Source organism: Ruditapes philippinarum, unplaced genomic scaffold, assembly GCF_026571515.1.
Source record: "Ruditapes philippinarum isolate M1 unplaced genomic scaffold, ASM2657151v2 ctg126_1_1_1_1, whole genome shotgun sequence".
Taxonomy (NCBI): domain Eukaryota; kingdom Metazoa; phylum Mollusca; class Bivalvia; order Venerida; family Veneridae; genus Ruditapes; species Ruditapes philippinarum.
Genome location: NW_026858637.1, coordinates 415,184 through 441,881, shown reverse-complemented (window position 1 = coordinate 441,881; position 26,698 = coordinate 415,184). Strand labels below are relative to the sequence as shown.

General features: G+C 33.8%; 1 protein-coding gene across 2 annotated transcripts in view; it reads right to left on the bottom strand.

Annotated features, from left to right (window-relative positions):
- LOC132753798 (rab-like protein 2A) overlaps nt 1-26,698 on the bottom strand; it is a 95,878-nt gene that overhangs the window by 33,824 nt on the left and 35,356 nt on the right. For both annotated transcript variants that reach the window (XM_060744323.1, XM_060744324.1), the window contains exons 3-5: nt 26,293-26,372; nt 10,696-10,775; nt 3,615-3,726 (exon numbers count right to left, since the gene is read on the bottom strand). In XM_060744323.1, coding sequence (XP_060600306.1) covers nt 3,615-3,726; nt 10,696-10,775; nt 26,293-26,372 — 272 coding nt within the window. The remainder of the gene's footprint in view (nt 1-3,614; nt 3,727-10,695; nt 10,776-26,292; nt 26,373-26,698) is intronic.

Below are 26,698 nucleotides of genomic sequence, written 5' to 3'. Positions count from 1 at the left end.
CCGTTACATCATACTGCCGCGGTAATCAGGTTTAGGCATCATACGTTGGTAATAAATAGTTCTGGTATGAAAACCCTTTTATATAATAACTTTATCAATATTTTTAAACAAAAAGCATAAATGAAAATTTATAGGTAAATGCTTTAATTAGGTGGCAAATATTCTTTATTATTTTTGATAACAATTTTCCAATTACTACGCAGCGACCAACTGTTTATGACGGGTCATTAACTAGAACGTTGCAACACCGTAGTCTCAATATCGTGCATGTTCTTTTGTTGTTATAAACCATTAATAGTCCTTAATATTTTTTTAAAGACAAATAATGGTTAACTGTCGCTTACATCTGAGAGACATGGATCATGCTTGCGTGATAACTAAGGAAAACTAACTTATTAGTACACCTTAGGAGGCTGTACGCGGAAAACGCTCATAAATCGCTATATCATATAGCTGTTAGTAAATATTTTGCATACATTTAACTAAAAATTCACTGATGGTGATGAACATATAGTTTGAAAACATTATATTCTTAAACCATGTATCGCCGAAAAAAAACTATTTAACTACAAAATCCGTAAGGACCCTCCAACAAAATTTCACCACAAGATTACATTTAATATTAGCAAAATAAAAAAAAGCAATACTTATATTTTCATCTTACATAATTCATTAATCAAACTTTTAACATAAAAGTACCTTTTAAAAATATGTCTGGCAATTGACAGATCCCTGCTCTGATCTTTTATTTGTAAAGGAATAAATTTAAACATGTGATCTTTTGTTTAGGAATATTTTGTAGTGAAAGTCTTAATATATCCACTTATCTCATAATTAGAATTAGACAGGTCAGGGATTTATACAACCAGTTGTTTAGTTATCTACGCTCATTTTAATCCCAATAGAAACATTCAAATATTCGGGGTAAAAAACATGACCAAAGTACCTAGTAGTCGTTTACCCGGTGGTGATCCCATTTTTTAAACTGATTATGGATTCGAATAGAAATCACAAATAGAAACATGTGTTTGGGTACAACAAAAATCGGAAGTAAAGTGAACAGTTAAATGACAGAAATATGTGGTCAGATATGTTTTAACAAGGAAATAATTATTTCAGAAAAAGACGCAAAGATCAGTCTTCAATCAAATGAATGACCCCGTATTGTGTAATTAGAAAGTTAATTCAATTCTAGGGCAACGAATCATAATTTGATAGTCCATGTGTAATAAAATTTTCAATACAGATTGTGAGATACATAAAAATATTAAAGAATAAGAAGCTTTAAAAAACAAAAAAAAAAACAAACGCATATATATACGAATGACTTACAGTCGAGCATCGGAAATTCATCAACATACATTTGTATCTTACGAAATTTTAATTTGAAAACGATATTTGCGCGCGCTGAAGTGATTGTTTATTTGAATAAATCAAATAAAAAAAACTTATATGCTTGTGTTCTAAAAATAATTGGCGGCATGAACCGAATTTCGTTTTCATTTTACAACACTTGAAAAATTACTACAGAAAATATGTTGTTGTTTTTTTTCTGTTTTGTTTTCAACAAGAGTGTGTGTTTTAAGTTCATTTATTCTCGGCGCCGGAATAACCATATGTCCGAGATTATAGCATCGGGGACGTCTTTTTGAAGCAGAATCTTCCTGGTAGCCCATTCTTCGTTCGTTAGTGGTAAAGGAGACGACAGTACTGTCAAGGCATCAACTTCCTGACTGACGACAACAAAAACGGCGTTCATTAGCGCCAAACCTCCAGAGGAAGTTACGACAGGTCAACCAATCACCTCTGGTACTTGAGATGACTTGACCTTGACCTGCCGTGTGCCTTCTCCGCGACGTGCATATCTCTGGAGAGATTTGGAGAAGTTTCAACAAAAACCTCCAAAATACGCTTTTTATAACACCATTCATAGCACTGACGCTTCGATGTTCTAATCTCTTTGCGGGAAATGGTCGACAAGGAAAACCCTACGTAATAACCGCACACCCTGTTAACAACAGATTTTCCGCAGTATATATTTCAAGCTAGTGAGGTTTAAAATCTATCGATTAACTACCATAAATTGGTTGAGTGTTGGCGGTAAAAAAGAAGATATAACTTCCTGATCAATTTTCACTTAGGTTGATTCAATTTTGAATATTATAAGCTTTGCAGCTATGTATTTTTTCAAGAAATATTTAGCTTTAATATTATCCGAAGCCGTCAAAGTCAGCGACGAGTAATGAAATGGGAATAATTTTCTGAAATGTGATTTTATTCGAGATTTGCTTCGGGAGAAGACAACTTTCTGTCCGTAGAGAATGAATATTAATACTCATCACAAGACAGTGTCTTATTGATCTCAATTATGGTACATGTAAATATGTATAATTTTTATGTTCAATTAAAATGTTGCTTAACTTGCAGTTGTTATTATCATTCAATGATATTAAAATGACATAAAGTATTTATGATGAACAGTCCTAGAATATTTTGATAAGGAACCGTCAGTTGTAAAATGGTATTATGATCTTATAATGAACAGTCGTCATACCTGCTGGTATGTCATTTATGAATGGTTTTTAGGTTTTTCAAAATTTGCATGATTAACAATCCGAATGTAGACCTCAATGAAATGTTCTGGAATATTAACAAAATGAATAGTCAACCATATTAACCATATATATGAATGGTTGAATGATAAATGGCGCAATGTGCATATCTTCTTATTTAACAGCACATTTTAAGCAAAAAGAAAAGAAACTATAAGTCTGAAACATTCTGTCATAGCCTCCCCATCAGTACATTCAGTGCTTTGATTACACATTTTGGTCATATTTTGGCAGTCAGTTTACCTACCCAACTTTCCTGGATAACAAACCAATAATAACCAATTTCTCAGACATGACAGACTGCTAATCCTTAATGATTTTTGTACTTCAGGATGTGAGACAAATGACCAAGGTTGAATCCAGTGATCCCTAGTTTACAAATACGATGCTCTTCCTATTAAGCTAAGCTATTTCACATTTTCCATAACCCATTACGTCATATACACGCCTTTTAACACCTTTTTCACACACCCCCTTTTTGTTGTCCCCAAGAAAATTTTGGGCTTGTAAGAGGCTAAAAATGACCCCAGGTCGATCATAAGGTAACGTGTAACCAACGCTGAAAAGCCTTTGACTCTATCTTGAGAAGTTGCAGCACTTTGAAATCAATTGATGGAATAAATCAATGCAAAAAAGTGATTTTGGCAATTTTGAGATGTCCCCTCAATGCCATGGTAACAGGAAATTAAAGACTGAGCATGTTGTTACAAAGGCAATGGTCAAGTCAACATTTGTGCCAAGTTTGATTAGTATTGAAGCAGTTTTTATAGTTTGATAGCAATTTGAACTTCTAACGGGAGACTTTTCCGATGAAGCAGCCATTTTTCACAAAATCACAAAATGCTCATGCAGTAATGGGTTAAGTAGTACTACCAATGACTGTAAGTTAGTAGAAGACAGATAACTCTCATAATTATGTCATTCAATTTCTCTACAGAGATTTGAACTACAGAGCCTTTAAGTTCATCCTATTACCTTAATTAAAATTAAAATGATACTTACCATCAATTTTGTTCGCACAAACAAGGCATGGTATTTCTGGTCTATATTCTCTCAGTTCTTTTAACCATAATGGTAAATTTTTGTATGTTATTTTCCTTGTTGAATCAAATACCTGTCAATGTAAAAGATTATTTGGTGACTTTAGATAAACAAGAGGGCATTGAAGACCCTTATGGCTCGCCTGATTATTATCATTAATGAATATTGTTAGCAATGAAAGAAAAGCAGATAAAATGTCATAATCTTAAAACTAGGGATGGCAATGAATACCAAAATCAATACAGTTAGTACTTTGTCATTTTTTCGATCGATTACTAGGTTACTTGGATGATTTCCAATGATTATCAAAGTTTTATCACACAATATCAACACCTTCTACTTTAGTTTTCTATCAAAATTCATAGAAATTGTAACAATAAATAGGTTTGCAAGGGAGGTTACTTAGAATAACCAATAAACAAATCAACAACATTATATTTAACATCTTTTCGATTAATGCAATATCAAGTTTAAAACATGTGTAGCAGTTCATATATGTTGACGAATGCAACACAGCTGTTTAATCCCATGCTCGTGTCAAACTGTTGATCGCCTTGTTTAATTTACGATATCATTTTCCCACCTCTGCAATGCATTTAACAGGTATTTATGAAGATAAATCTCTTAATTTCTGAACTAATTGGATACACCAATCTTTCTAAATTGCAAAAGAATAAAAATTATATAATTTTCTGAGTAATCAAATATCAATTTTGTAACCGATATTCCGATGTTTGATCAAGTACTTGGTTAACCGGTTACCATCCCTACTTAAAACTGATAACATAACATTCATATCTGTACCTGAAACAGTGCAAATGTAAACAAGGTTTTTCCATATATTGACTGTCACTTAGTTTTTGACCCCAGATGACCCACATTCAAACTTGACCTAGAAATCAATAACTTTGCTGACAAATTTCCAGGATATTTGGGATGAAAATATTACATTTAAAATTACCAAGTCTTTTCTATATTTGAGCTGCCTAACCTTGTTTTTTGACCACAGATGACCTATATTTAAACTAAAGATCATCTACACGACCTTTTTGACCACTTCCCAGGATTTTATAACCAAAACAGCAGCGTCTAGAGTGTTTACAAGGTTTATCCATATGTAGGCTTGTGTGACCTAGTTTTTGACCCAGGATGACTCATATTTGAACTTAAAGACGTTTTCGGGAGTTTTCATATAGACTTATAGGCAAAATTAAAACTGTTCAATAGAATTTCTTTAAACTTGGAATGTTGTTAGAATATGATAACAGAAACCTTTTTAAGCTGAAAAACAAAGGGTCACTGTTCTTGTTTTTGAGTTATCTGACCTTGAATTGGACTTTTTTGTTAAAATCAAGGGCAGATAACTTATTATGAAGGGAAACAATACATTTTTTCTTCTTATTTTCTATATATTAAATTAATTGCAGACAAAACTTTCATATTTTTGTGTGGGCATCCCTTAGCCCATTGGCTGTGATTGAATCTACCAATGTTACCAACGCAGAACAAGATGATAGCCAGCACTTCAGTGCGATCTGCACTGTTTGCTATAAAAAGAACAAGAGGGCCATGATGGCCCTGAGTCGCTCACCAGAAACAACTGCTTTTCGGTGTTGGAAATTATCCATTGTCAATATTTTCTGATTATTAAATTTGAGCCAATCAAATTAATATAAGCAAACTTGATAAAAGACTACCTAATAATGCTACAAAGTTTGGTGATCATCTATCAATTATTTCAGTAGGAAATGATGTTCAAAGGTTTTCATAGATTTAGTGGCCCCAAAAAGGGGCTCAAATTAATATGAGCAAATTTGATACTAACCAAGAATGCTACAGACAAAGTTTGGTGATCATCCATCAATTAGTTCTCTAGATATAGATGTCTAAAGGTATTTCTATTTTTAGCTTTAGCGGCCCCTAAAAGGGGCCAATTAAATTAATATGATCAAACTTGATTAAAGACTACCTAAGAATGCTACAGACAAAATTTGGTGATCATTCATCAATTAGTTCTATAGAAGAAGACGTTTTAAGGTTTTTCTATTTTTAGCCCTAGAGACCCCTAAAAGGGGATAATCAAATTAATATGATCAAACTTGATAAAAGACTTCCTAAGAATGCTACAGACAAAACTTGGTGATCATTCATCTATTAGTTCTATAGAAGAAGATGTCTAAAGGTTTTTCTATTTTTAGCTCTAGAGACCCCTAAAAGGGGTAAATCAAATTAATATGAGCAAACTTGATAAAAGACTACCCAAAAATGATACAGACAAAGTTTGGTGATCATCCATCAATTAGTTCTGTAGAAATAGATGTTTAAAGGTATTTCTATTTTTAGCTATAGCTGCCCCTAAAAGGGGCCAATCACAATAATATGAGCAAACTTGATATAAGACTACCCAAGAATGCTACAGACAAAGTTTGGTGATCATCCATGAATTAGTTCTATAGAAGAAGACATTTAAAGTGTTTACTATTTTTAGCCTTTGAGACTCCTAAAAGGGGCCAATCAAATTAATATGAGCAAATGATCAAAAGACTACCCAAGAATGCTACAGACAAAGTTTGGTGATCATCCATCAATTAGTTCTCTTGATATAGATGTTTAAAGGTATTTCTATTTTTAGCTTTAGCAGCCCCTAAAAGGGGCCAATCAAATTAATATGAGCAAACTTGATAAAAGACTACCCAAGAATGATACAAAGTTTGGTGATCATCCATCCATTAGTTCTGTAGAAGAAGACATTTAAAGGTTTTTCTATTTTAGCCCTAGAGACCCCTAAAAGGGGCCAATCAAATTAATATGAGCAAACTTGATAAAAGACTACCCAAGAATGCTACAGACAAAGTTTGGTGATCATCAATCAATTAGTTCTGTAGAAGAAGATGTTTAAAGGTTTTTCTATTTTTAGCTCTGTTATAAAAGGGGTCACTTGAAATGATATCAGCAAATTCAAGTGTGACTGTCACAAGGATGCTACAGACCAAATTTGAAGTAAATCTGCCCAATAGTTTGAGAGAAGAAGACGATTGTTGACGCATGACGACAGACATCGGACGACGGACGCCGGAGTATCCCCCTTTGATACTAATAGCTCACCCTGAGCCTTTGGCTCTGGTGAGCTAAAAACATAATCTAGAAGTAAAAACAAGAATTCATTTAAGTATGTATAAGTTATCTGCCCTTGAAATGACCTCAAATAAGTAGAAAAGTCTGATTCAGGGGCAGATAACTCAAAAACGAGAACGGTGACCCCATTTTCCCCCGCTTAAAATGTTTCTGTTATCATATTCTAACAAAATGCCAAGTTTAAAGAAATTCTTTTGAACAGTTTTAATTTTGCCTATATGTCTATATGAAAACTCATGAAAACGTCCTTTAACCTTTTCCCTCATATAAGCGTGTTTCGATGGCTTTTTGCCCCCCCCCCCCTTTTGAGGCCGCAAACAGTGAAAAAATGCCCTATTTAGGCCCCAAACACTGGTTTTCATTTGAGAAATGTTGTTAAAAAAAGTGACCACTTTTTCGGCGCCTTCCCCCATCCAAATGTTACATCAGGGGGTTGCCAGAAGGGGGATGTGCCCCCTTCTGTTTGGGGGGTTTGAAGGGGGACAGAGTCCCCCTCATTGCCAAGAAAATTTTGGACATGTGACAGGCTAAAAATGGCCTCAGGTCTATTTTAGGGTAACTTGTAACCGACCCTGAAAAGCCTTTTACTCTATCTCAATTCATTGAGAAGTTGCAGCACTTTGAAATCAGTTTTGATGGAAAAAAACAATGCAAAATAGTGATTTTTGGCAATTTTGAGACGTCCCCCCATTGCCATGGTAACAGGAAATTTACGATTGAGCATGCTGTTACAGAGGCTATGGTGTAGTCAACATTTGTGCCAAGTTTCATCAGTATTGAAGCATTTTTCATAGTTTGATAGCAGTTTGAACTTGTTACAGGAGGCTTTTCAATGAAAACGGTCATTTTTCACAATATGTTAATGGGTAGAAATCATCTAAACAACCTATCTGACCAATTCTCAGGATATTTAAGCTGAAAATGTTACCTGTAAAGTGTTAACAAGTTTTTTTTTTTTTTAATTTTGGCTGCATGACCTAATGTTAAACCCAAGGTGACCCAAATTCTTGAACTTGAGCTAGAAATCAAGTAAACAACATTTCTGACTAATTTCCAGGATATTTGGACTAAAACACAAGCCTCTTTAGTGATAACAAGGCTTTTCCATATTTTGGTTGCATGACCTAGTTTTTTACCTTAGATAATCCATATTCGAACCTGAGCTAGAAATCATCAAAACAATCTTTAACACAAATTTCAAGGATATATATACCGAAGCAGTAGCCTCTAGAGTGTTACCTAGGTTTTTCATATTCAGGCTGTGACCTAGCAAGATCCCAGGTGACCCATTTTTGAACTTGACCTAGAATTCATCTAATCATTGTTTCTGACCAATTTTCAGGATAATTGGGCCAAAAATGTTTCCTCTAGAGCCTGTACAATTTGAGTTATTACTATAAAGAATGTTCTATGTACCTACATTGAATATACAAACAAGAAGGCCATGATAGCCCTTATATCGCTCACCTGATAATTGAGGCTCTGAATTAATATTGTTAGCAATGAATGCAAGGCAGATATAATGCCATAAACCAAAAAGATTATTTTTTAAGTACATTGTATTTACTATATACATATAAGGAAAATCAATGACCCCCCTGGGACAAGGCAAATTTTATCCCCAGGGCTATAATTTGAATAAATTTTTAAAGACTTTCATAAGATGATGCTACAAACAAAATCTAAGCTCTAAGCCTATCACTTTCAGAGGGGAAAATTTTTGAAGTTTTTACTATATATACACAATGAACATCAATGGACCAGAGGTGGGGCCAAACTTGACCCCAGGACTATAATTTGAACAATCTTGGTAGAGTCCAATACATTATGTTCTATGCAAAATATCTAAGCTCTAGGCCTTGAACTTTCAGAGGAGAAGATTTTTTATGTTTTTACTTTATGTACATAATGAAATGAGCGATCAGTGATCGCATGTGGAGCCTCATAATAGCCGTTACTCGGCCAAAAACTATATAAACTTAAAACCTGTGTAATTTGAACAAGAACTTGAGCTACCAATCAATCCTGTAAAGTTTCAATGAAATTGCATAAGTGGTATAACAGGAGTAGTCCGGACAAATTTTAAAAATTAAAATCATTAAAGGGCCATAATAATCCCTGACCAAATGTATTCATCATTCCTGTAAAGTTTTGATGCATGTAATAGCACCAGTAGTTTCTGAGGAGCAGTCTGGACAAGCAACACAAAAGAAAACACATTCTTTATTAAAGGGCCATAACTCGGCTAAAAATTATTCAAGCGAAAGAATTGTGTATTATGCACAAGTACTTGAGCTACCAATCGAAATGAAATTGCAATAGTGGTATAAGAGGAGTAGTTCAGACAAACTTTATTACACACTGTTCATTCAAGGCCATAACTCAGTCAAAAATCATTCAAGCCGAAAACCTGTGTCATATGCGCAAATATTTAAATAATGTAAAAATTCATTGAAATTGCATTAGTGGTATAAAAGGAGTAGTTCGGACAAACTTTAAAAATAAAAATAATTAATGGGCCATAACTCTAAAACAACAAGAGGGCCCAGAGGGTCCTGGATCGCTCACCTGAGAAATTGGTCAAAAATCAAAGAAGAACCTTTTTCTCCCCAGAAGCACAATTTGAAAACATGGGACAACTTAATCTAAACAACTTTTGTACACTGTCACCAAGGAAATTTTTGTGTAAAATTATTTCAAAATTGAACCAGTGGTTTAGATGTTGTTAAAATGAACATATCAAGTATCTAAGCTCTACCTCTTTTGGTCTTTTACAAGAAGATCTTTTAAGTTTTTACTATATACATATAAGATTATCAATGACCCCTGGGACCAGACCAATTTTAAACCTAGGGCTTTCATTTGAACAAGCTTTGTAAACATCCAGTAGAAGATGTCAAATATCTTAAGCTATAGATATTTTGTTTTTTACAAGCAGATTTTTTAAGATTCTTTGTAAAAAAAATCTTTTGATTGCCATGGCAACCAGAGTTCTTTATGGAATTTAATTCTTTGAACAACTTTGGTAGAACTTCATGCAAGGAACATCCTTGCAAGGTTTCAACAAATTTAGCCAAGTGGTTTAGGAGGAGAAGTTGTTGAAAGAAATTGTTTACGCACAGACACACGGACGATGGACAACGGACAATGGATTGACCATCACAAAAACTCATCTTGAGGATAATGTCCTCTGGTGAGCTAAAAATCATTGGCCCATAAAAAGACCATGATGATTATGCACAATTATACTGATCATTCCTGTAAAGTTTCATTGCTAGCCGCATGGGTTCAATTGATTATTTGAATAAACTTGGTAGACACTCAGAAGAAGATATTTCATGCTTAGTATCTAAACTCTAGCTCTTTGGGTTTTTTATAAGAAGATATTTTACATTTTTACTATATACATATAAAAGGAAAATCAATGACCCCCCCCCCCCCCCCCCGGGCCAATTTTAACCCCAGGACCCTTCTTTGAACAAACTGAGTAGACACTCATTAGAAGATGTTTCATGCTAAACATCTAAGCTCTAGCTTGTTGGGTTTTTTAAAAGAAGATTTTATAAGTTTTTACTATACACATATAGTTAAATACAATGACAACCCTGTTTCATGCCAAATATCTAAGTTCTAGTTCTTTGGTTTCTTTAAAAGAAGATTTTTTAAGTTTTTTTCTTTCTTTTGCCATGCCAACCCGAGTTCTGCATGGAATTAAATTCTTGAAACAAAGGAACATTCCTATGAAGTTTGGATGAAACTGGCGTAGTGAATTATGAAGAGATGTCGTTTAAAGTCAAAGTAAATGGACAGACACCGGACGAATGAACGAACACTGGACGAATTGTGATCACAAAAGCTCACCTCCAGGTAGAGAAAAGTGATTATTAAACAGATAATTATGACCTACCAATATACAAGCATGAGCTTGATGGTAATATGAAGGATGCATATTGTTAAAACGTTCCTGGCCGGCTGTGTCCCAGAAATCTGAAGGAAAAAAAAAAAAAAGTAACATGAAATTTCAAAGCATACAGAACTTATTTCTTTTGCTCTTTAAAAAAATTCTCATGATAACAGCATTCCACAGTGTGAAGATGACCCAAAATGCCTTGATATACAGTTAAGTTTCGTTCGCTCGAACTCGGATCACTTGAATACCTTCCTTCGAACTCATCGCCCAGTCCCGCAAAATTTCTATATAATATATATTGTTCTACCTCAGATCGCTTGAACACCGATCGCTCGAACCCTCGAACCTGATCTTTGGTCCCTTTGGTAGAAGTATAGTTAAAATCACACCTTTTCGGTAAAAAAAAAAGACAACAAAAGTTGCAGGTTGACATGTTATATCACCTTGTGATCGTGATAAAGGCACTTAAGGTTAATTGATACAAAATAAGGTGTTGTTACCGATTTGTTTGTTATGATAATATTGTTTATTTGCCATCTTCAGTAACAATATAAAGAGAATAACTTGTGAAATAAGTAAAGTGTGCACCCAGACGGCTTTAATTACAGCCGTGGTGCATGTAACGTGAATATCTATACAATGATACTTGTATGTGTGTTTATTTTAGTAAATGACTACAAATTAATGCTGCTGTTAATTTCTTTTTTACTACCTAATTAATGCATTGTTTAAATTCAATTTTATCCCATAATAAACATATAAATATAAACAAGATTGGAAAATGATTGCCATTTACAATCTGCATGAATATAGAGTAACACAGTGTACTGTTAATACTTATTTGAAAAGACCGGGATACTAATTCTTAATATTCAAAAGAAGAGGCCTATTCCACGAACAGACTTTACTGATGTACAAGCAAACAATTATATTGGCATATTTATCATTCCACCGATGAAAGATTGAAAATGTTTAGACCTATGTCCTACGTGATAATAGTTCAACCTCTGTTGGCTCAAACTACTGATTTCTCAAACAAATTTGCACAGACCCTTCTAGTTCGAGCGAACGAAATTCGATTGTATATAATAATATTATATAATCTTATATAAGACCTCATTAACAAATTCAACATCTGGCCCTTTTCAAACATAAAACTATGAAGGGTTTTCAATTTGAAAAATGACTAAAACATACCTGTATTAAAATACCATTTACAATAAATACATTACATGCTATACACTAAACTTGCTTGGTTCTTTATAGGCCATTTTAGTGAACAATCATAATATTGACAAATTAAAAGGCAAATATGTGTGATACTATTGTTGCTTGTATTGTAATGGTATATATTTTGACTAACATCTGGTCAAAAATAGAACAGAGCTGACAAGACTCCCCGCCAAGTGGAAGCAATGCTAGACTTTTTTTACCTTTATTAAAAGCAAACAAATGAAAGGTTTAAACAAATCATTAACTAGAAATGTGTCCATAGGACACAGGTGCCCCAACACTCCACTGTTTTGTCAAGCTTATGACTTTAGGTCAAATTTTTTTTGGACTACATGCGCCACATGTTGAAAACTAAAAAACGTTTACTAAATCAAGGGCAAGAACTTTACAAATACTGAATAAATCCAAAAGCAAACACCAAGGTGCATAAGTACATGGCTGACCAACATTCTTGTAAACTTTCAGACCAACAGGTCAAATATTTTTTGAGTTATGCATGAACAAGTTGAAAATTGCAAATTTATACTAAGTCAAGGGCAATAACTCTAACAAAACTGAAAAAAAAAAAATCCACATGCTAAACCCCAGGTGCATATTATATAATAAGCTTCACAGTGATGTTGATCATTATTCCTGTAAAATTGGTTGATTCTAACTCAAGCACTCAAGGAACAAATAACACAAAATAATGGAACAGTTTTTACTAAGTCAAGGGCAATAAATCTGACAAAACAGAATATATCCACAAGTGAAACCTCAGGTGCACAACTTCAAATGCTGAGCAACATTCCTGTAAAGTTTCATGACACTAGACCAAATACTTTTTGAGTAACGTGCACACAAGTTGAAAATCGTAAATTTTTATGAAGTCAAGGGCAATAACTCTAAAAATACTAAACAATCCACATGAAAATACCCAGGTGCACAACTACACATGCTGATCAACATTCTTGTAAAGTTTCATGACTTTAGGTCAAATACTGTTTTAGCTACATGTGACACAAGTTGAAAAATGTAAATATTTACTAAGTCAAGGGCAATAAATCTGAAAAAAAAAACAAACAGAATAAATTCACAAGTGAAACCCAAGTGCACAACTACACATGCTGAGCAACATTCCTGTAAGGTTTCATAACTCTAGGTCAAATACTTTTTGAGATATGTGCGACACAAGTTGAACAAGCAATTATCATAGTATTGCAAGCAATCCATAAGTCCCCTATTGGTTAGAACCCCAGCAACATTCTGATGGGCCATTGGCCATTCAATTATACCATTGAATGAATGAATGAAATCAATGAACTTAAATCTTTTGAGTTCTAAGTTTGTCTATATTATAGTAATGTGTTAGTTTCCCTGCCAAGTAAGGAAATTATGTTTATACAACAGATAATCAAAAGGTGCAATTTTCTCAGGATGAATAAGTATATCAAATGTTTCAACTTTTCTCTATTTTAAGTAAATTTGTTGGAAAAAATCTTGTCAAATTATTATGATGTGGGAGTTTGAAGTAAATCTTAAAAGGAATGAAGAAGTTGGGAGTAAAAAATACCAATTTCTTGAAAAAAGTTCAAGGGGGGCACAATTCTGACAAGAGCCATGTCAACATGGCCATCCCCCGCCGAATGTGTTTGCTCATTGGAAGAATGTATATGTAGTAGAGCAGAATAATTCCATTTTAAGAGGTCTTTTGGTAAAGAAAACTGATGGCTATAGTGATAACAGATTTGAAACCTATGTGAATACTGATGGCTGAAAATAACAAAAAAATAATGCAGGGTAGGTTATCATTCTTGTGTGCTGCATCCCTCCTCAGTAAAATCTATCCACCTATGAAGTTTCAAGTTGATATCTCAAATACTTTTTGAGAAAAAAATTGAATTGAAAAATTAAGTATGAAAAATAACAAAGGGCAATAACTCAAAAATTATAATAGGTACAGTTATCATTCTTGTGCACTGCACACCTCCTGAGTTAGATCTATGCACCTATGAAGTTTCATAATGATATCTCAAAGGCCTTTTGAGTTATGCTCTGGACAAAAATTAATTTTGAAAAATAAAAAAGGGCAATAACTAAACAATTATGCAGGGTAGAGTTATCATTCTTGTGCACTGCACTCTTCCTCAATGAGATCCATCCACCTATGAAGTTTCAAGTTGATACCTCAAATACTTTTTGAGATAAGCTCCGGACAAAATAGTATGAAAAAGAACAAAGGGCAATAACTCAAAAATTGTACAGGGAAGAGTTATCATTCTTGTGCACAGCATTCCTCCTCAATAAAATCTATCCACCTATGACATTTCATGTTGACATCTCAAACACTTTTGAGTTATGCTCCACTCGGGTGAAAAATTAAGTATGAAAAATAACAAAGGGCAATAACTCAAAAATTATGAAAGGTAGAGTTATCATTCTTGTGCACTGCACACCTCCTGAGTGAGATCTATGCACCTATGAAGTTTCATGTTGATATCTCAAAGGCCTTTTGAGTTATGCTCTGGACAAAAATTAATTTTGAAAAATAACAAAGGGCAATAACTCAAAAATTATGCAGGGTAGAGTTATCATTCTTGTGCACTGCACTCTTCCTCAATGAGATCCATCCACCTATGAAGTTTCAAGTTGATACCTCAAATACTTTTTGAGATAAGCTCTGGACAAAATAGCATGAAAAAGAACAAAGGGCAATAACTCAAAAATTGGTTAGGGAAGAGTTATCATTCTTGCGCACAACATTCCTCCTCAATAAGATCTATCCACCTATGACATTTCATGTTGATATCTCAAACACTTTTTGAGTTATGCTCCACTCAGGTGAAAAATTAAGTATGAAAAATAACAAAGGGCAATAACTCAAAAATTATGAAAGGTAGAGTTATCATTCTTGTGCACTGCACACCTCCTGAGTGAGATCTATGCACCTATGAAGTTTCATGTTGATATCTTATAGGCTTTTGGAGTTATGCTCTGGACAAAAATCAATTTTGAAAAATAACAAAGGGCAAAAACTCAAAAATTATGCAAGGTAGAGTTATCATTCTTGTGCACTGCACTCCTCCTCAATGAGGTCTATCCACCTATGAAGTTTCAATACTTTTAGAGATATGCTCCGGACAAAAATGTCGGACGGAAGGACGGACGGACGGAAGGTCGGACGGACGGAGACTATTTCTATATCCCCTGCCGCCTTTTCGGCGGGGGATAAAAATAGTCTTGCTAGAGTATTAAACCTTCTCACATAATTATGTTGAGTGATAATAAGAAACATACATATGATGTTGAAGCAGATACATAGCAAGACTATTTTCTGAATTATGCCCTCCTTGAACTTTTTCGAGAAATTGTATTTTTTACTGCGACTTTTTCATTCCTTATAGGATTTACTTCAAACTCCCACATCATAATTATATGACAAGGTTTATAAATCTAGAATCCATATTTCCAGAATTATCTCCTCCTTAAACTTTGGATTTTTCTTATTAATTGTTTAATCTTCTTATTTCTTCATGGATTTACTTCAAATTCAAAATAAAATTAATTATCAACACCTACAGTTTATTTTATTTTTAATTTTCATCTTTGTTACAATACATAGAAAATTGTGATCTTTTGTCTGTTCATAAAAACAGTTTCCAGAGATCAGTTTTAAAGATTGATCCCAACAAATTTACTTAAAATAGAGAAAAGTTGAAACATTTGTTATACTTATTCATCCTGAGAAAATTGACCCTTTTGATTATCTTTTGTATAAACATAATTTCCTTACTTGGCAGGGAAACTTAACACACTTCTATGATATAGACAAACTTTAAGTTCATTCATGTCATCATTCATTCATTCAATGGTATAATTGAATGGCCAATGGCCCATCAGAATGTTGCTGGGGTTCTAACTGGTAGGGGCATTATGGATTGCATGCACTACTATGATAATTGCTTGTTTTTATAGGTCTGTCTAGTCAAACTTCTTGGCTTTTTCCAAGTATGAATCATTTCCATAAATAAATGACCAAGTTAAGAAAATATAAGCAGAATTCAATTATTTGGTGGTCAAGGTCATTTAAAGGTCAAAGTCATATCTAAATTATTCAACATGTTCGTTGGATCACATTTGTTTTGTCCACATATGAATCAAATTCCTACATAAATAACCAAATCAACAATTTGACCTTGATGGTCAAGGTCATTTAATCCTTTGCTCCATAGCCAGATAGCCATATTAGGTAGGGTAAGTGTATAGGCTTATCAGTGTATAGAGGTCAAGGTCAGTTCTATCTATTAGAAGGCCTTGTCCAAATTGTTGTTTTGTATAAAGACAATCCATTGATTGATAACCAAGTTACAGCCAATTATAGCAATAATCAGTGAACATTAAATGTTTTGACCTTCAAGGTCAAGGTCACTCATGACTCAAGTTCAATTTGAGACTGATATACATAAAAGTTCTGACCTAAAAGATGTTTGTTCTAAATATGAAGTTAACCCATTTATAAACTAGAAATGTGTCGTCATGCCAAGGATGCAACTTTCAGATGTTACAATATTTAGTTCAGTTAATTTGTTTGCTTTCATTTTAAGTTTAAAGCCCTTTAAACTATTCAATGTAAACACAAACAATTTTTATACAAAGTTCAAGGTACTGAAACTATTCAGTGATAACCTTTTGTAAATTGCATATTGCATATTTGTAGCCAAAATAATGACTACATACATTTCTACAAAAGTATGAGTGCTGAAACTAAAAATTCAAAATTTTTCCAACATTCAAGAGAGATAACTTTGACCAAAATCATTGAATCACAACCAAATTCAAACTTGAACTGCTTATTCCTAAGATGTATGTATATGTCAAATTTGAGTTGAATGCGTTCAACCATTGGGGAGAAAATTAACAGAAACTTAAAATTTCTGATTTTTTTCAAAGTTAGAGAGGGATATCTCTGTCAGCTATCATCAAACAATATCCATATGTTACAAAATTTGAGTTAAATATGTACAACTGTTGGGGTGATAATGAACGGAAACTGAAAATTTCCTTTTTTTTCAAAGTGAAAGGGGCAAATCTCTGCCAAAAATCATAGAACCATGAATAAATTCGGTCTTGACCTGCGCAATCCCTTGATGTATCCATATGTCAAATTTGAGTTGAATGTTTAATACCGTTGGGGAGATAATGAACGAAAACTGAAAATTTCATATTATTTTCATAGTGAAAGAAGCATATCTCTGCCAAAAATCATAGAACCATGAATAATTTCTGTTTTGACCGGGGCATTCCTTTGACGTATTCATATTTTAAATTTGAGTTGAATGTGCAATACAGTTGGGGAGATAATGAACGGAAAACTGAAAATTTCATATTATTTTCAAAGTAAAATGGGCAAAAATCACCGAACCATGACCAAATTCAAACTTGACCTGTATTTTCTCATGACATATCCATATGTCAAGTTTGAGTTAAATGTGTAATATCGTTGGGGAGATAATGAACGGAAACTGAAATTTCGGAATGATGAAAGGATGGAATGACGGAACAGGGTAACACTAAATATACTCATTTATATATATATATAAATAGAAACACGCAATGCATTCTATAAATAGAAACACGCAATGCATTCTATAAATAGACACAAGCAATGCATTCTATAAATAGACACATGCAATGCATTCTATAAATAGACACAAGCAATGCATTCTATAAAAAAACACACGCAATGCATTCTATAAATAAACACACGCAATGCATTCTATAAATAGACACACGCAATGCATTCTATAAATAGACACAAGCAATGCATTCTATCAATAGACACACGCAATGCATTCTTTAAATAGACACACGCAATGCATTCTATAAATAGACACACGCAATGCATTCTATAAATAGACACACGCAATGCATTCTATAAATAGACACAAGCAATGCATTCTATAAATAGACACATGCAATGCATTCTATAAATAGACACACGCAATGCATTCTATAAAAAGACACATGCAATGCATTCTATAAATAGACACACACAATGCATTCTATAAATAGACACAAGCAATGCATTCTATAAATAGACACAAGCAATGCATTCTATAAATAGACACACGCAATGCATTCTTTAAATAGACACACGCAATGCATTCTATAAATAGACAAACGCAATGCATTCTATAAATAGACACACGCAATGCATTCTATAAATAGACACAAGCAATGCATTCTATAAATAGACACACGCAATGTTGTTGTTGTTATTGTTCATTGTTCTTTGTTGTTGATGATGATGTATACATACACACCAATAAATATATATGGTCATTTAATGCACAAATCTGAGAAAATTCAGTAATTTAACCTTCAAGGTCATTAAAGAGCCCAAGTCAATAAACAACAAGGTCTTGTCCTTAAGAATGTTCTATTGTAATATGAAGTTGATCCCTTCAATAATAGCAAAGTTACAGCCAGTTACAACCAAAACAATGAAAATTTCAATAATTTGAATTTCAAAGTCAAGGTCAATAATGAGTGACGGTCAATGTCTGTCTGGTTATTTTTAAGGGTTATCCTTGAAGATTATTATGTTCAAGTTTGAAGACAATCCATTTGTTGTGGTGATGAAAAAATATGTCAATAAGTGGTTTCTAAAAATAGAAGCAGGCCTCTATCCCACTTGGCACCATTGTTTTGGTGTTGAAAATTAAAAGCCTTATGTTTTCTATATATAGAATTAAGTTACTTATTACCTAATATTTCCTTTTTAATGTTCTTAGTTTGCTCAGGAGTACTTTTTAATGGGATAAATTTAATCGTCAGGATGACACCACCCTTTGAATGCAAAGGGAAATAAAACACAAATGTTGAATAGATTTAAATCAACCAAATTTTTAATGAACTAAGTTTTTATTTACACTAAACTAAAAGTTACTTAAAACTAAACAAGTTGACAAAATGTACTTTAATAGAAAATATGATACTCAAAATAAACTAGTGAATAAAAGATTTAAAACAATTGAAAGTTGTTTAAACTGTAATTACTAAAATATGAAAAATAACCTTAATGACTCTGTGCTGTTTAACTTATAAATCTAAATAGTGGCAAGCCCTGTTTTAATCAGTATCAACAAAAAATAAAGATCTAATAATTCAAAATGGCTGCCACTTAAAACAAAGAAAAGATATTAATTAATCTTAATTAATTCTGTCAAAAATAATTACTTAAATTACTTACAAATTTATCAAAAATGTTTCAGTGAATTTAAATAATCTCTAAGGTTCATTTAAATGCCAAAGTGCCTAAAATAAATTAATTAATTAACCTTAGAGAGCTTTTAGAGATCTTACTTTTCCAAAAATTAGCAGCAGAATGACAAAATTGTCTAAGATGCTTGTATAAATGTACTTCTGAATCCCAGAGGGAGCTAGCATCTACCTACAGGTGGCACTGTATGTAACAACTTATCTGATTGGTCAAATTACAGCCAACCAGAATTTACTTAACAAATGCTCTAGGCTTATCAGTTCTTTACATAACTATTCTAAAAATAGATTATGATTCATGGAAAATTTTGCAACAGTATCAATTGACCATGATCACAAAAATAATAAAGTAATAAACTTTTACAAAAATATTCTAAACAATAAAACTAGAAACTAATATCAACTAAACATATTTACAAACATATATAAATGCTAAATCAGTAACTTGTATCTCACTAAATTTAAAGGCCAGTGTAATTAAAAGTAGAACCATTCTCTATATGTTGTATATAAAGAGTCTTAGGCCAAGCTAAGTTACTGTTAATGAGTGTATCAATAAGTTCTACAAACTATAATCAACATTAAACTAATGAATGATAAGAATGAAATGTCTATAAAACAATACAATATTCAATATGATTAAACTTTAAAAAAAACTTAAATCTAAGTTAAAGTTTAAAGACTTTAATATTTCTTGAAAAATATTCCTTAAGATTATACATGTTATACTTCTTGAGTAATATTATGCAATATTATATAATAATTATATAACCTGTTGTAGTTGGAATCCAACTTTACAACACATTCAAAAATAACAAAGTTACAGCCAATAATAGCCAAAAAAATGAAAATTTCAATAATTTGACCTTCAAAGTCAAGGTCATGTATGAGTGAAGGTCAAGGCCTGTCTGGTTATTTTAAGGGATATCCTTGAAGATTATTATGTTCAAGTTTGAAGACAATCCATTCAAAAATAACAAAGTTACAGCCAAAATCAGCATGAACTAGAAATGTGTCCATAGGACACGGGTGCCCCGACGCGACACTGTTCTGTCAATCTTTTTACTAAGTCAAGGGAAATAACCCCAGGTGCAAATCTAAAATATGCTGAGCAACCTGCCTATAAGGTTTATTGACTATGTCAAATCCTTTTTGAGAAACTTGCGACACAATTGAAAATTGCAAAAATTTTCTAAGTGAAGGGCAATAACTCTAAAAATACTAAATAAATCCAGACGAAAATACCTGGTGCACAACTGCACATGCTGATCAATATTCCTATAAAGTTACATGACTCTAGGTCAAATACTTTTTGAGTTATGTGCGACACATGTTGAAAATTGCCAAATTTTACTAAGTCAAGGACAATAACTCTAAAAATACTAAAAATATGCACACGAAAATACCCAGGTGCACAACTACACATGCTGATCAACATTTCTGTAAAGTTTCATGACTCTAGGTCAAATACTTTTTGAGTTACATGCGACACAAGTTGAAAATTACAAAATTTTACTAAGCCAAGGGCAATAACTCTGAAAGGACTAAAAATATCCAGACCAAAATACCCAGGTGCACAACTACACATGCTGATCAACATTCCTGTAAAGTTTCATGACTCTAGGTCAAATACTTTTTGAGTTACGTGCGACACAAAAGTGAACGGACGGACGGACGGAAGGACGGACGGACGGACGGACAAGGGTAAATCTAAATGCCCGCCACTAACGTGGGGGCACAACAAGCAAAATTTGGACTTTTAACCTTGAAGGTCAAGGTCATTTATGGATGAAGGTCAAGGTTAGTGTGGTCTACTGAAAGGTCTTGTCCCAAGGGTTGTTGTGGCCAAGTATGAAGACAACACACCAAGAAATAAAAAAGTTATGATCCAGGTACAAGTTTGCGGACGGCAATGGCAACGCCGCCGCGACTATAGCAATACCTCTACTTTTTTTTCAAAAAAAAAAAAAATCGAGCTAAATAGGGGCATAATTCTGTCAAAATGCTTGATACAGTTACCTCCTGTCTACAGGTTGGGGTCATGATGGTGAACAAATGTGCAAAGTTTCAATGTCAAAGGACTTTGAAAATATTTGAGGTATTACAAAAACTTTAATGAAAATTCTTAGTTGAAAAAGGGGCATTATTCTGTCAAAATGCTTGATACAGTTTACAGTTACTTCCTCCTGTCTACAGGTTAGGGTCATGATGCAAAAGTTTCAAAGCCATATGTCAATGGACTTTGAAAATATTAGAGGTATTACAAAAACTTTAACGTAAATTCTAAGTTGAAAAAGGGGCATAATTCTGTCAAAATGCTTGATACAGTTACCTCCTCCTGTCTACAGGTTGGGGTCATGATGGTGAACAAGTGTGCAAAGTTTCAAAGCCATATGTAAATGGACTTTGAAAATATTTGAGGTATTATAAAAACTTTAACATAAGTGCCGACGCTCGGGTGACTACAATAGCTCTACTTATTCTTATACCCCGGTCACATATTCACGGAATACGCCCACAGAAGAGCCACGGATTAATTCCGGCATCCCGTACTGGTCAGTAGCTCTCCGTATTGTAACCGTAATCAATCGTAGTAGTCCTTGTATGTCCGTAGCGATCCTTGACAATTTTTGAACATGCACAAAAATTTGCTACGGAAAAATCAACCGTAGCGTATCCCTACTAGTCCGTATTAATCCGTACTGATACGTACGAAAACCGTACTAGTTCGTACTGATTCGTAGTCCACAAATTTGTCAAGGATTTCCGGATTAATACGGCATTGTCACGGAAAGCCACGATCGTAATACGTTGTACTACGGCGAGGCAAGGGTTAGCACGGTCTTAAACGGTTTATTGCATTGCAACACGAAACGGTACGGAATGGTACGGCCCACCACTGTTAAGTACGGATGAATTAGGTATCATGCACTTTTTCAAGGGTATAAATACTACCTTCTAGTTAAAAACAGACATATTTGTGGGAACATTTAATAAATGATAATTGTCATTTACTGGCTGCAACTTTATATTGAAATGGCTCAGAATGCGGAGGCAGTGGTCGAGCTGCTTGATGACATGCATAGAAGTAAATTTATATTAATATCGTACTACAATTCATAAGTAATAGAATAACATTTAATATTACATATTTTACAAACATTGGATCGTGAAATTGGAGTAAATATGTACATAAAACGAAGTGTCTCATAAGCCTCGGACGCTGGCCCTTGAGTGAAAATAAGATTAATTTACAAGCTTTATACATATTTTGAAAACATAAAAATTCAAGATAATTAATGTAATTGTAAAATGAACAGCAAATTTTAAAATTAAAAGAGAAGCAGTATTGATCAACATTTTTCATTAATGATTACTACATCTAATCGGGTAAGAGAAGACAGACGTGATGGTGGACTAAGAATGGGCCTTTACGAAGACCGCTTCATGTTTAGTATGAGGCTCTCATGGCCGAACTTGTTGAGGATCTAGCGTCCTTCAAGAAATTCACTTTAAATGGACCTGGTGTGTCTCGGGGGTCGGACGCGATTAGACTGAATCCTCTCCGGCAAAATCATTGAACTCTGCAATTGTTTTTTTAGGTGTTCTTTTCTTTTGAGCCATTTTGAAAATGAGCAAGCAAGAGGTTGTGGACGGACGTATTAGGTCCGTATAGATCCGTGGCAATTCGTTCTTCTCCGTATCAATACGTTCTTTTCCGTATCAGACCGTACTTATTCGTACAAACTTGTGCTTATATGCGTAGCAGACCGTAGTGTATCGGTAGTGCATCCGTCCTGATTCGTGTCGCTCCGTATCCAACCGTGTAAGTCCCTAACAATCTGTGTCTCTCCGGGGGCTTTTGGTGGTAAATCCGTCGGACTCCGTACTCATACCATTGTGTGTCCGTACTGGAACCGTAGCGGACTACGGAATTTCATATTTCCATAGTAATCTGTGGACGATTAGACCGTAGGTCTTCCATGGCATTATCCGTGAATATGTGATCGGGGCATTATCGAATAGTCGAGCTAAAACAAGAGGGCCATGATGGCCCTAGATCGCTCACCTGACTTATCAAACTCATCCAAACAATTACCTAGACAAGCATTCTGACCAAGTCTCATGACAGGTGAGTCAAAAATGTGACCACTACAGTGTTAACAAGGATTATCCATATTTGAGCAGTGCGACCTAGTTTTTTACCCAGGTGACACATATTCAAACTTGACCTAGAAATCATCAAAACAAACTTTCAGACCAATTTCCAGGACACTTGGATCAAAACAGTAGCAACTAGTGTTAACAAAATTTTTCTATTTTTAGCTCCGGTGACCTAGTTTCACATGCGATTTCGAACTCATCCAAGCAATTACCTAGACAAGCATCCTGACCAAGTTTGATGATAATTGAGTCGAAAATTTGACCACTAGAATGTTAACAAGGTTTTTCCATATTTGGGCGGTGTGACCTAGTTTTTCATCCAAGATGACCCATGTTCGATCTTGACTTAGAAATCATCAAAACAAACTTTCAGACCAATTAACAGAATATTTGGATCACAACAGTAGCCACTAGAGTGTTAACAAGATTTTTCTATTTTTAGCTCCTGTGACCTAGTTTTTCATCCGAGATGTCCCATGTTCGATTTATTCCCAGCAATGACCTAGACAAGTTTCCTGACCAAGTTTGATGACAAAAATTGAGTCAAAATTGTGACCACTAGAGTGTTAACAAGGTTTTTCTATTTTTAGCTCCTGTGACCTAGTTTTTCATCCGAGATGACCCATGTTCGAACTCATTCAAGCAATTGACTGGACAAGCATTCTGACCAAGTTTGATGATGATTGGTTCAAAAATGTGACCACTAGAGTGTTCACAAGGTTTTTCTATTTATAGCTCCTGTGACCTACTTTTTCATCCGAGATGACCCATGTTCAAACTCATTCAAGCTATCAACTAGATAAGCATCCTGACCAAGTTTGATGATGATTGATGCAAAAATGTGACCGCTAGAGTGTTAACAAGGTTTTTCTATTTATAGCTCCGGTGACCTAGTTTTTCATCCGAGATGACCCATATTCGAACTCATCCGAGCTATTATCTAAACAAGCATCCTGACAAAGTTTGATGATGATTGGGTCAAAAATGTGACCACTAGAGTGTTTACAAGGTTTTTCTATTTTTAGCTCCTGTGACCTAGTTTTTCATCAGAGATGACCCATGTTCGAACTCATCCAAGCAATTGACTAGACAAGCATTCTGACCAAGTTTGATGATGATTGGTTCAAAAATATGACCACTAGAGTGTTCACAAGGTTTTTCTATTTATAGCTCCTGTGACCTACTTTTTCATCCGAGATGACCCATGTTCGAACTTATCCGAGCTATCACCTAAACAAACATCCTGACCAAGTTTGATGATGATTGGGTCAAAAATGTGACCTCTAGAGTGTTCACAAGGTTTTTCTATTTTTAGCTGACTTGTGACCTAGTTTTTCATCCGAGATGACCCATGTTCGAACTCATCCGAGCTTTCAACTAGATAAGCATCCTGACCAAGTTTGATGATGATTGAGGCAAAAATGCGACCGCTAGAGTGTTCACAAGCAATTATGGACGTACGACGGACATTCACCAATCCTAAAAGCTCACCCTGAGCAAGCTCAGCTGAGCTAAAAAAGTATTGACCTTGAAGGTCAAGGTCATTTATGAATGAAGTTCAAGTTTAGTCTAGTCTACTTGAAGTTTTTGCCCCAAGGGTGGTTGTGGCCACGCATGAAGGCAATATACCAAGAAGTTAAAAAGTTATAATCAAGGGAAGGCAAAGCTGACATGACTCTTAACAATACTTCTATTTTTGTTCTTTGAAAAAAGTTGAGCTTAAAACAGTGGATACAGCTGTATTATATCCACAAAACTTCATAAAAATTCTGGTCTGCTTTGAGTTGCAAGTTCACTATTACTTAAGTTTTACAAAATAGTTGTGCTAGCAACATATACTGAATGAAGCGGAATATTTTGGAGCGTGTTTATATATCTGCAGACATTTTCACAAAAAATCTTCCGACAATTTTTTATCGTAAGAGAAATCTTACGATAAATCTCCTTTTCACAAAAAATCTTAAGAAAATCTTAAGTGCAAAATCTGTCGTAACTTTACGATAGGTCTTCCCCGTTCGTAAGTGTATTTTTTTTCTCTCTTAAGGGTAAAATATCATGTATCTCTTACCTAAACTGAATAAAAACAAACAAAAAGTTGGGAGGACAAATATATATTAAGCAAACAGTAGATAAAATATGCTATAAATTACACAAATTGAGGTATAATTATTTTTCAACATAAACATTTGTGACGTCATGACTTGATGACGTCACGATGGAGAGGGTTATGAATAGTTTAAATGTGAACTATACTGTAGTATTATTGAAAACTAATAACTTGTACATGTGGTGAGTTCGAGTTCATTGCCAGCATGTACTAGTGGTACCTTTTTATTTATTAATAACATAGTAGACCTTCTTTCTGAATCTTTTAGATATATATAATTATCTTCAATCAAGATATAAATTATATCAGTTTGAATCATTTTTTGTTCTTATTGAAATTTGATTGTGTTCAATACTTATTTCAAGCTCTTTATTACTTGATTTTAAAATCAGAATCAAATATAGAGCCTGTACATCAATATCAAATGAACGTTGCTAGGGATGTTTTTATCTTAAGATAAAATTTTAACTTACGAGTGGCTTTGTGAAAATGACTTAAGATTTAACTTACGATTATCGTAAGTCAAAAACTTAAGATAAATCGTAAGTTTTTTTGTGAAAATGTCTGCAGGTCTTAAGTCATTTCCAACAAAAAGAGTATTGTTATAAACAAAAATATACCTTTTTCATTCCAAGATGGCCGCATTTGTTTACAACCTGTAGGTACAATTCCCAGCTCTGTTAACTATTTAATTTCAGGATAAATTCAATATTTGGCCCTGCATGCTCCATTAGCAGAGGGACCACCTATATAACATGTTAACCAAGAAACATAGAAAACAAGTATGCAGATACTAAATATATCAATTCAAATACAAAATATATACATACCAACAAGAACCTTCTGTCCATCAACTTCTGTCTTATAGTTGAAAAGTGTCAGAGCAAATGTTGATAATTGTTGTGGTTTACTGATATTTTGGTTAAGAACATGAAAATCACATACAGATGAAATTTTCTTTAAGAAACACTAACACTATTTAAAAAAATATGGATCTTTTCAAGCTTTATTTTGCCAAACAGATAAAGGAAAACCAAAGTGTCCCTCAACATATTATATCTTGCAAATGGTGGAACATTAGTAGAATTTAAGCTAGAAGCAGCTTGATAGCTTTTCACAGTTCAACATCCCGAACTCACATTTAAAAGTGACAAGAACTTAAACTTTAGCTACTTGAATCACTGCTATAAACTTATAGACATGTTCCACAAAATTTTATAACATTGGCAAACAAAT